We start from the raw sequence: 12466 nt of genomic DNA, 5'->3' as shown, positions 1-12466 counted from the left end.
TCTTCTACTTTCTTTATTCTTTGAGAAAATTTGCCATTCTTATTACGACAGAATGCTTTTCACGTTCTAGTAAAATGTAAAATCCAAATTTCTCAAAGTTTACCAAAGGGCACTTCATATTAATTTTATTCCCTCGTTATGACAACAATAGAAATTCGAACCGCGACAGTTTCTCTAAATTTTATTCATACTCCTTCCAAATCGCTCTGTAAATTCTGAAGAGAACAAAGTAGCCATTTCTCTTCTTCCATAAATTAGAAGAATAAAGTACAATATCCTGGAATACATGTTACGAGATTGTAATTACAAAACAAAGATTCTGTATACTTTTTAACTACCGTATACGACGCTCGATGAAGATATTAATATTTTAGAAATGTAGAAAAATATGTAACACATATATACTTTCATCATCGTGAACCTCTCGAATTTGCTGAGTATTCACAAACATTGTGTGCGTTACGTGAAACTGTCACGTAAAATTTTCATAGCAGCTACAAATATCTATACGGTGGCTACAAAATATATTGGCATAGCATTGTACATATTGATCATAATATTTACGTACTAATTAATTAATTCCGAGTACGTAAGATTTCGTACTATATGACTGTAAAAATTTAATACTGTGAAAATGAAATGTACGACCTGATAAAAAAAGATGCTTCATCGGAAAATACGTGCCGCTACTTTTTGTAGCCATTGTATAGGAAGAATAATCTTCACTTGCAATAGCCATTGTATAGGAAGAATAATCTTCACTTGCAAAATACACTCGATCAATAACAGGCATCCTCTTATAGTATACTAAATTATGTCCGGTGTGTATTAAGAAAAATGTATAAAATAACGCAAACACCGGCCGTGATAAAGTATACGCAGAAAGTACACAGGCACGATAGTTTAGTTATTAGAAGATGGTGTTTCTATATATGTATATGTATATAGATAAGTATATAATTCGTTAACAAGAAATGAAGACATTAACGTTCTTAACCATTACGAGAAAGAAATACTGTAAATTTAACACTAATATCTTTCCTCTAAATTTAAGTTGTAATATTATATCGTACATTTAAGTAATAACATGTTTTCATACTCTTAACTTGACAGAACTTAAGGGAAAGTAAAGATGTTTTAACACCAGAAGCACCGTAGCTTAAAGAGTTGCAAATAATTATGTCACGCTTACTAATGAAAATAATAATTTTTATCAATCGTTGTGAATTAGTCGTTTTGATTGGACTTTCTGGTGTTAAATAAGAGATCCTCTAATTATTTCGAGTTTAATTAAATTCTCTCATCGATAAAATTGCCTATATTTCTTGTTTCCAAGCGAAATGCGTTTATATTATTAAGAAAAAAAGAAAAATGGAAAAGTAAATTATATAGAATTTTTCTTGTGAATGTAAAAACCTTTTTGATTGTTTCTTTTCTTTCGTCCCACTTTCTTTAGCTTAATCCGTACTGTCGTTAAGATTTCTCAACGTCTATCGCTTTCGATTTCTTTCTTCCTGGTGTAAACAGGGCTAACAAACCACTCACTGGAATAAATAAATAAATGTCACGCATATAAATATTCGATAAGACATTATATAAGGAAGAAAGCATTAAATTAAAAGTAACTTATAAATATATTTGCAGATATTGAATGAATTTGAGTAGTCTAACAGATGTAACAAGTATTGTCACGACATTATCGCTATTTAAACGCGATAAGTAGATACAACACAATACATCTGTATGAAGATAATTTAAGACCTAATTAAAAAATGGAGAGGTCGGAATTTGAATACATACGGAATAATTGAGCAGCTACGATAACAATCACCAATGTACAATAGTCGTCGATCAAGTATCCGATCATTAGAGTACCACTAATGGCACCTATTCTACTGATAAAGGCAGACAAACCGGACGCCATTGCTCTGAAACAGAATTATATTTGAAAATTATCGAGCTTTATATCATTAATTTTGTGACAGTTTCGGGTAATTAATTTTCTTATATTCGGTAAGAATCATAAGTTTACGTCGATGATAACACGATTCTGTTACAAAATAGTAAATGGTAATGATCGTAATTAACTTTCAATATTTTTACATTATAATTGAGTTAATGTATAACGAAGAAACAACGAATTTTGTAAATTTCCCTAAGGACGTAATTTCTATTTTAATCATAGATCTCTACCTAATATTCCAACGATAAGGTCTCTCTGTTACGATAATAACGTTTATTCCAGTTACATAATTCCAAAGACACCTAACAACAGCTACACAAATCTCAATTTATGAAAGAAATATCAATGATGAAAATTTCAATCACATTTCGCAATAGAACGCAACTGCAATTTCGATCTGCAAAAATCAAGTTGCATAACGTTCTCTAGCAACTATAATGATAGTATTAATAAACGATAACGATTATAATAATATAAGAAGACAAGTATTTTATCATAGGTATTGAAAGCAAGAACACTCGAGATAATGTTTCGAGATCGACAGATTAGTTCAATATTCGATCGTCGAAAAGAATGATCGTTTCTATTATAAATAAACCAGTTGACACAGACGAAAAAATAAGCCTTATATACCGGGATATTTATATCGATCGATAAGCACACAATAAACTTTCTTTCGTATCTTTGGAGAGAATAAACAAGTGGCGATCTTTTTTTAGAAAACTCGTGCGGAAGGATGAAATTTTGTCAAGTTTCTACAGTAAATCACAGAGGTATTCATGCTCTCGCAATTATCGAATTCACGAACGATCTCTTTGAATTCCCTTGAAATATTTACGAAACGATTAAGAAAATAAAGATACTTTAAATTTATTTTTATTCTTGGGATTTATTTTATATTTTTATTATTAGAATTATTAAGTATAGGAAAAAAGTAAGAATCCTGGGTGGGTAGATTACCTTAAATGCGTTGGATACAGATCGACTAAAAGGCAATATACGACGCTCAAGCAAACGGAAGTGACGGACTCATAGGCACACGAAAGAACCAAGTTTTGGGTGGACGTCTCCACCAGAAAGAGGCAAGCCGTCACGACAGCAGGAATGAAAGCTGTTATCACTGAAATGACAGACAAAATTATTCGATATCTGTCGATAGACTAATTTCTCAAGTTAAGCAATGAAATTAAATCAATTAGAGATTAAAGAGATAAATTCGAATTGCTCGATAGTATACTTATGAAGTCAATTAGAATTTCAAAAATATATTTAACACATCCATTGCTTTTGGCGCATATGGTGTATAGATTCGATCAATTTAAACAATGCCACTGATATAATTGTTGATAACATCCTTGATGAAAATAGGAAGGCAAAGAATTCAGGGATGAATAGTTGTATTTTAATAGCAACGGATGTGTTAGAGATAAAAATATATTTTGAACTAAAAATATATATATCTCGTAATGGTAGAAAGAAAAAGATATTTGTTTGCTTACCGAGGAAAAATTTATATCCTAAGTAGTTAACAAATAATGGCAATATCAGCCCTGTCGGAATACACGAGGCACCCAAAATAAATGTGTGCACGAACACGCTAGTTTGTACTCTGGAATTGCAGCCGAACGGATCGTCTGACATATCCTGTGCAAAATTTTTCCCATTAAATCACTATAATAGTATTTAATATTTTATTATATTAAGAAATTTTTAAATTATCCTAGATAACTAATTAAAATCGCGTAACATACTATAAATAGAGTTTTATATATAGATAATAACGCAATGAACAACGAACATCTGATCTTTGTATTCCATCTACATATCGCAAACTATTCCGTGCTTTTGCCTATTTTGCAATTGCTTCTTGGCAATCATCCTAATATCACTTTAATTTCAATTCTAAATGTAGAACAATACAATTTCTTCTTCATAGAATAATTACAATTGCAAACTACATATCTACTCTATACGAGGTTTCATTGCAAAATTCAATTCAACGAATAACAAATGAATAATTATCTACTAAATTTTATATAAAAATTTTCATTTGTCTATTCTGTAATGCCTCCTTGGCAATCGTCCCAATATCTCTCTTCCTAGTTTCTAACCTTAGAACAATTACAATTACAAATTGTAAATTTAATTTATGCGACATTTCGTTGCGAGAGCCAACTCTCTACTAGAAAAAATTCCTATTACAATGATTTCCACCTTTTTGTCTAATATATATACGTATAGTTTTTTCCTTTTTTTTTCTTTCGTCTAACGATAAAAAAATTATGAACGAGATATTTAGGAAATGTTGAAAAATTCCTCTAAATTTCACCTAAAAATCATATTTATATTTGTTATTCGATCACTCACTATTTCTGTAACATTTTTCGCGCTCTTCAATGTGCAAACGCTAGCTGTTTGATTGGGATACGCCTCCTGAAAGTCCGCGTATCTATGAAAAAGTTCTGGCAGCCATAAAGTCAGCGTGTAATAAGAGGACGTGACGAAACATGCGATCAGACACATTACAATCGTTCTACAAAGAAACGGTGGCTTCAATATCATCATGGTTTTCATGTATATGTCAGTTATCATCACTTGGAAGGATTTCTCGCTCACATCTTCTCTCTCTTTGGTGTGCATTATTCGGTGCACCAAATCGTTTAAATTGTTATTCTCGCAGTTCCGAAGCTTCGTCTGAAAATGGAAGATCAGAAATTTTTGTTTTTTTCCTTTCATTGCTATTACAGGAATATTTTTATCAAATAAACAAATCAAGAATTAAAAGAAATATCATTCGCGTTTGGCTTAATTTACATAGGATTTCGAGTTAGAGAGAAATTGACTTGAGGATCGAATTCTCTCATTTTCAAAATATTTTTACAGCTTCTGAGAAATTCTCTAATGATTTCTGTTACTCGAAAAGCGAATATAAATACTTACTATGTACTCTTTCGGTGGCTCTCCACTGTTTTCAGAGTACATTCTCATTAAAACGTCCAGCATCTGAACGTTGTGTCCAGTCTCCGCGAGATATTTTGGTGTTTCAGGGAAAAACAGCAACCAAGTTCCGGTCAACAAGGCTGGAAGGGAGCATATGAACACGAAAAGATTCCACGAATGGAAAAAGAAACCGCCGTCCGTTTCGATGTTCACGTTCAACGGAATAATAATCCAACCGACGCCTGAAATTTCCAAACAGTTTGCAATGTTGAACAAATTTTGAGAAAGAAACGCAGGCAAAGTGAAATATTTAAAAATAATACAGGATTATGTTTTCGAGCTTTTATTCCTAATAAAAATTACTTAAGATTTATTATCATTAAGATCGTTATCGTTAGATTATTATCGTTAAAACTTAACGTAAGACATATACATTATACATCCATTAAAACTGATTTCAATAGAAAATTTAATACTTTAATCTCTTTACTGGATCTTATAAAAATTTATAAACGAAACAAACATTTAGACTTTACGTTAAATCAACGATATATTATAATTCGTAAAGTTTGGCAGTAATTACCTGCTAAAATGATCATTCCAACCACCCAAGCCATTTCCATCCACGAGAGCATTTTGTCCCGATATTTAGTCGGTTGAAATTCACCCAAATACAGAAAAACGACGGCCGATTGTCCATTCATACTGAAGCAATAATTAAACACGGTCGTGAAATAAAATGTTCCGCTTTGGACACAGGGAATCAAGATCGTCAATCGTGTGTTATTTAACTTTTGTGAAATAAAACGTATCACAACCAAACTTTTACTGTGTAAAGTATTATACGGTCGTTAAATTTATCATCTATCTGTTATTCTGCTTAAGTTGGATAAAATGTAATAATACTAACGCTGCACCGCTTAGAAATTTCAAAAACAGGAAAACCCAATAAAATGGCACCACCGACGCCAATAATTCAGAGATACCATGTAGAAATAACGCGACCAATAGTGACATCCTTCGCCCTTTGATAGCTGCGTAGCAACCCCACATGTACGAACCTGCTAACATACCTATAAATTCATAATTAGAGAGATTGATAAGGCTTAAGGAAACCATCTTGGTTATTTAATTACTTTTGCTGATAGAAAATGTTGTCAGGACAATGTTAGTTGGTTATTTACTTTCAATCTTTCATAAATGCATAAATATCCGTAGACTGTTCTTTGTATTTTAGAAAATTAGCATATTCTTTTCTAATGAATATTTCTCATGAATATTCCTTATCTATCACGTAATAATCGATAGTTGTTGCATAGAAATAGCAGAAAACGATCAAAGAGTCACGTTCTTGCATCATGTAACCTTTCAAGGCTTAATTATTCGTATTCGACAGGTGTCATCTAGACGATTGTAGTAATTCTTTGATCGTGTCTCCTGCCACTGCTTTCATGAATATGTTAGTCGTTCTTACTACGTGCTAGTGGTATGTTTGAATAATTAGCTTTATTCCTTAAACGATTTATTATGCTAACGGCGAACGGAAAAATTCGTGGCAAACAAGTTCAATGACTTGTTCTTTGTTCGTGATATATTAACTAAATGTGAAGAAGGATTATAGAGAGAGAATTTATGTTTAACACAAGAGAATATGATAATAATAATCTAATATTTAATATTAGAATAATAGTGAATTAAATATTAATTTAACACTGAAATTCATAATAGTAAAATAACATGAATTTGTAACACCCGATGAAATATCAATTAACCGACTAGGTAATTAAATAACATGAAGAACTAAGTGATAAAAGAATATAAAAGTAAAGCTATAAATATTGCAACATCGATATGTTCAACCGTGTAGAAAATTTTAATTGAAAAATCAATTTTCTGACAAAGTGGAAACCATGTATGGACATTTTAACGATACGTCCCTGGTTTTCGCGCATTACGATTCAATTAATTTATGTTGCATTCCATTTGAAGAGCATTGGTGTCTGGATACTTTTGCACAAGAGTTTTCCTCTCGTACGTTCATCCACACCGCGATGAATCAACTGTATCTCGCCGAGTACCTTTTCTTTGTGCAAATTACTGTTTGTACATTAGTTATCATCTTTAAAAAAGTCGATGCTAAAGAACGTCTTCGCGCGTGATCGAACGTGGACAAATGTATAAAAAAGTATTAATTCGATAGAAATTAAAGGATATTATTAATACTATTTATTGTTCACATTGCTAACAAAGCGGTAATATGAAATAAATTATTATAATGAAGCTAAAATTTTATGGAAATATAGAGATGTATTTATATTGCAAATTATACTAATTGAGTTATGAGACGAAGGAGAGAGAATGGGCCGTTTTATCTTCAGAAACGATTTGAACAATGAAGTGAATCATGATAAAGGTGAATAAATAGAGAGAAAAATTTAAATCCAATACATCGTCATCAATATTTATACCGCATAAAGTGGAATAACACAGACAAAGGAACGAACGATGGCAAACGGGAATGAATGGATGAAAAAGACTGGATTCGATAGAAATAGACTGCGGAATTTTTTTATGCAGTTACGGGAGATTTAAAAGTGCAAAAATGCACGTAATATGCAAAAGTATATGAAATATATAAAGTTGAGCATCTATTATAATATTTATTAAGTACAAGAAATTTATATTTAAGTTTTATTCCTTCAGTCGTTTTTATGAAAATAATTCTTTTATTTATAATTGCCATTGTTTATATAAATATTTGCATGAATATCCGCCTGTCCGTATCTAAATAAGGAAAGTGAGAAGGCTTGAACGAGTGGAAAATAACTTGCAATTTCACAAGGATTTTTATGTAACTCGAAAGGAACGCGGTTTGATGTCCTGTTCGAGCTAATGTAAGCAACGCAACGTGTTGGCGAAACACCATGGAAATCGATTCTAGGGCGTGTGGCGTTCGCGAGCCTCGGAAAGGCACGCAACACATTTTCATTCCAGTGATAAGGTGAATGCAATATATATACGCTATTTTCATATTTGATAACAGTATTAAAGTGATATCGATCGAATAAAGAAACATTATACGAAGCAAATATGCCATATTAAAGCACGGAAATGGAACTTTTGTAAGTGACATATCTTCTTTCTTTTAACAAGAATTATTACAGAATTATCATTTTATTATTTGTTTATTTACTTTTTATAAATCCTTTTCCTCCGAGTTAGAACAGACTTGTATTTCTTATTTCACATTTCTCTTTGGTACCAAAAAGTGTATTTCCCAACTACAAGCAACAATATATAAAATGACGTTAAGAATAAATTACATAATCCTCGTTCATATTTGCAAATAACACACGCGATAAGAACGATTAGCGATTCAATAAAAATCGGTAACCCATAAGAAAAATATAATTTGTAATTAAATTAAATAGATTATTACATGACAACACAAAAACATACAGAAACAACACAATCATAAAATTCTTACATGATCATAAAATAATTGCCAAGCAAATGTCAGCGACGGACAAGGATTGTTGTTGTCATGTGTGTATGCAAAAATGAAAGTAGTTAATAATATCGTTGATATGCCGGAAGGAACATTAATATATAGTTAATAAGATGCTGATTATTCGAGTGTTACCTAACATGGGGGCGGCGCTCATGCGTCCCTTGTCAACAGTGGTCATTCTGAAGTCGCATGCCGCTGATGGTAATACAAAACCGATACTTGTTATACTAAAAGCCACGTTCATGAAGATCAGACTGCAGACGGCCATAACCTTAAGGTTAAACTTGCCAAACCCTGTGGAAAGATACCACGAATCATTAGAATAAATCGTATTTATCGTTGCATACTCGTACTTGATATTGTGAATTGCGAACTTATACAAATAAGATACAAGAAATTAAGTTGGAGGAAGACGGATGAGAATAAAAATTTCTAGATATACAAAATTATTTACTCTTTCGTCTCTATTCCAATAGCGTAAAAATAAAAACTCGGCTAATAACAACAGTAGTAGTATTTTCCCCCTTTATTAGGTTACGGGGTCTTCGATTGACTCATTTACGACAACACCAAACGACTTTCCCTTAATAAGTTCAATTATATTTAGATTAATTCGTCTCAAAGATGATAGCTCGCTATGGAGATAAGCTATAAACCATAAAATAATATTATAAAATAACGAAAGAATTACGTCTATCATAAAAATAAAAATTCAATCGTATTCGAGTCAATTCATCCTTGCTCTTTAACATCCTCAAACTAAAAACCCAAGAAACGCATACCTGTTTGGTCGACGGCATCTTGAGCTACGCTTTCCGCCGTTTGCTTGGTGCCTGCGAATACGAGAAAATAACGCGGTTACTCATAAAAAGAATAAGAGAGAAAGAGAGAAAGAGGGGGAGATAGAGGAAAGAAAGATGGAATGAGAAACCGTACAGGCTGACGTGAAAGTCAGACCCGCCACCGTGATCATATGTTCATTCCAAGAATAAAAACATTCCTCGAATGTGCTACGTCCCTCTGCCAATCCGTTGAAAACAAAAGCGTACCAAGTCTTTCCGAAGGCTTTTCTTGTCTATAAATTATAAATCGTTCCTCTCGCTCGCGTCTTTGTAGCAGTTCGTAACGCTACTCAAAACACTTCTTTGTTCTTGCAACACATTGGGATTACACACTTGTTTGTCACCTTTGATACATTACGCTTCTCTGACCTTTATTAGCGATAATCCATTAAAATGTGCATAAAATACATAAAGACGTACGAAGATACGTAAAGATTCGTAATACGTCGAGTATACTCGTCGAGTATTTGCTAGACGAGAGGAATATCTGTTTAGGAACCAATTTATCATCCATTTGGCAAAGTTCATGAAAAAAAGAATTTTTTGGGGTGGCAATTAAGTGATTGAGGAATTTTTTTGGTTAGTTGGTATTGACAAAATCCGCAATCGCTTAGTTGTCAACCCAATACTTTTTCGAATAGCGTAGAGTTTGCGAGATAATTGCGCTGATCGATGGCAATGAACCGGCCTCTACATAAACACGACGTTGTTTATGGAAATGACCTAATTACGTATATCTCTAATTATGTCTCTAACACATTAACGTGGGTACAGGTTTGGGTTAATGCATTCTTTTGTTTTAGTTTTCAGAAGGTCGAGTTTAAGTCTAACATTGAGACGAAGATTAGGCTTCAGATTAAGTTTTGCACGATATTTGAGTCGAGATTATTCTGCGAGATTAAACTCGATTAGAATTCTATTTGCGATTTAGTTTTTATTACTATTAGCGGTTAATCGAGCTTCCGCCTGAGATCTTTAATCAGAGAGATTGAGCCAAAGCTAAATACCTATGTAGATAATTATTTGTAAGCCGTTGCTTATTTTGAAATTTTGATACGACAAGAACAGTTTCGAGTTACGTTTAGATTATACCGCGTTAGACGTGACGATCGTTATTTATTTTTTGATTAAGTTCGGCTTAAACATGGATTAACTTCGAATTGAATTCCGATCATGATTGTGCGACTTTTTGGCTGAAGTTGTGAGCCATTAAAATGGTATTGAGTTAAGCTAAATAAAATTTAAATACACCGCTCCGTTTTAGTCTTTGGAATTAAGTCTTAGATTACGCTGAATTTTTAGATTAATCATCAGCATTTGTAACTGGATATCGGAATTTTTCTTTCTTTTCCTTTAGTCCCCGTGTATCAACAGTAGTATCAGATTAAGCTCGAATTAGACGGACAGCGAATCACCATCGGTAGCACCTATGACTGATTATATTTGTCTCTTATGGCTATAACTCATTGATATTAATTTTTTATTAACGCTATTGATGTTTCTTTGTTTTCGCTGGTGATTATTTATCTGTTATTATAATAATGTAAAATAACACACGAATATTTCCAGAAAAATAAATATTACAATTTTGTTGTATAAAGAAATTCAATTCGAATTCACAAGATCTTCCAATTTTATTTTTTGAAATTTACTATTCTCTAATTTGTGGTACAAATGAGGCGTTTCATCTTCGAGAAAAAAGAAAAAGCGCCTACACGTGCGTCTGATACTTGGTGTAAATAAATTTTTTAACTTCATAATACAGTGTCAGTTCTTCCAATAGCAAGCAAATCGTTATGCTATATTGACGCAAGTAAGAAGCGGGTAAAGCAATTCAGATAAAAATAAAACACCAAAAGCAACGGGCCAGGCAAATATCTCTCAAACTGCCAGTCAAATACCGCAATGCGTCAATGCCGTTTTATTACAACGATTGTAATCATGCTTGTTTATGAATTTCATAGAATAATGTTTCTATAAAGTTTGTACGATAAAAATGTATAATATCTGGCAAAAATAATAATATTTTTGCGTCATAGTAATTATTGTAGCATCATTCTGTTCTTTAACATGTTTACGTTATTCTCGTATGATAAGCTTTATGATTTTCCGTGGACCACCACCTTCTGACGTTAGTACAATGTCACAGCTTCTAATAACAAGCAAATTTTTATACATCCAATACAGAAACACATGTAGTATAATAATTTATAGTGGAAGGTAACATACAAAGTATCGATCACGTGTAAGCAACCCGTTTAAATTTTCGAAGCTATTTCTTCATAAGACATCATTTCCACTTGTTTCGAGTCATAGAATTTGCCCGTTGTACTTTATTTTTATCCAGGGTCATAATTCATCCTATATATCTATAGATATATGTACATACATATGTATTTATCTATAACTAGACTATGCATTTGTATGCATCTATGGGAAATTTGCAAATATAAGAACGTGCAGAATTGAAACGTAAATGCCGTTTCGACCATTGTTCGTCGAATCGAATGCTCTAAAAATCTTCTTATTCTATTGTATTATATTTATCTATTTCAGCCTGATAGTCTAGGAATTAGATTTTGGTTTACGATAAAATGCAATCTAGGTAAGAAATCGTTTTACTTACTAAACGCTATAGCGAGTATTGTACTTGAATAGTTCGTATATTTCTACATACTACGCGAGACTCTGCGCACTTTTGTATTTTCAAATTTCTCACGATAAACATTCTAATCCATCCATCGAACATAGTTGTCACAGGTTCGAGCGAAGATCGAATCGAGAATATAACTATCGCGTATTCTATAGATGCTCGGTCTAATCTCCCCGAACGTTCGTTCGCGTTCGTTGCGGGGAAACGTTTTTTGGTGTAAATGACTTTGCACTAAACGGACACGAGCGAATGCTCTTGCTCGTTTCCCTTAGACGCGCGTTAAGAAGAAGAAAGGGCACAAAACAAACGTGCGACGTACGCGAAGAAAAAGAGTTACCTTGCAACGTGGAAACGGCGTCCGACACTAGCGGGTCGGAGGCGGCCGGCTCGCTCTCGAATCGAGCGATATCGCCCGACATCGTACGCGCGCGCAACTAACGCATCGCTGCGCTGTGCTGTGTCGCTGATCTCCCTAGCGGGTATAATAGCACGGTAGTAACGCGTCCTTGCTCTCGTCGAACCACCGTCGAACCGACCTAAACCGAGTGTCCGCGGTC

At 33.1% G+C, this 12466-nt stretch overlaps 2 protein-coding genes across 5 annotated transcripts in view; one reads left to right on the top strand and one right to left on the bottom strand.

The window, feature by feature from the left end:
• Positions 1–732: 732 nt before the first annotated feature.
• The window catches only part of LOC100746134 (synaptic vesicle glycoprotein 2A), a 21371-nt gene continuing 9637 nt past the window's right edge, over positions 733–12466 (bottom strand). The window contains exons 1-11 of one of the 4 annotated variants that reach the window (XM_003488071.2): positions 12247–12328; positions 9197–9247; positions 8547–8708; positions 5814–5976; positions 5487–5608; positions 4904–5145; positions 4331–4657; positions 3463–3607; positions 2924–3083; positions 1801–1928; positions 733–1544 (exon numbers count right to left, since the gene is read on the bottom strand). In XM_003488071.2, coding sequence (XP_003488119.1) covers positions 1474–1544; positions 1801–1928; positions 2924–3083; positions 3463–3607; positions 4331–4657; positions 4904–5145; positions 5487–5608; positions 5814–5976; positions 8547–8708; positions 9197–9247; positions 12247–12328 — 1653 coding nt within the window. In that variant the 3' untranslated portion in view covers positions 733–1473. Of the gene's footprint in view, positions 1545–1800; positions 1929–2923; positions 3084–3462; positions 3608–4330; positions 4658–4903; positions 5146–5486; positions 5609–5813; positions 5977–8546; positions 8709–9196; positions 9248–11882; positions 12177–12246 lie in introns of those variants that run through there. The other 3 variants (XM_024366352.2, XM_012383531.3, XM_012383532.3) reach the window with 3 other exon arrangements.
• The window catches only part of LOC100746011 (proton-associated sugar transporter A), a 20614-nt gene continuing 19987 nt past the window's right edge, over positions 11840–12466 (top strand). Inside the window, exon 1 of the mRNA XM_033319865.1 lies at positions 11840–11861. The gene's annotated coding sequence lies outside the window, so the exon portion shown is untranslated. The remainder of the gene's footprint in view (positions 11862–12466) is intronic.

This window comes from Bombus impatiens, unplaced genomic scaffold (assembly GCF_000188095.3).
Source record: "Bombus impatiens unplaced genomic scaffold, BIMP_2.2 scf_0217, whole genome shotgun sequence".
Taxonomy (NCBI): Eukaryota; Metazoa; Arthropoda; class Insecta; order Hymenoptera; family Apidae; genus Bombus; species Bombus impatiens.
The sequence above is the reverse complement of the archived record's forward strand: the minus strand, read 5'-3'. Positions and strand labels throughout refer to the sequence as shown.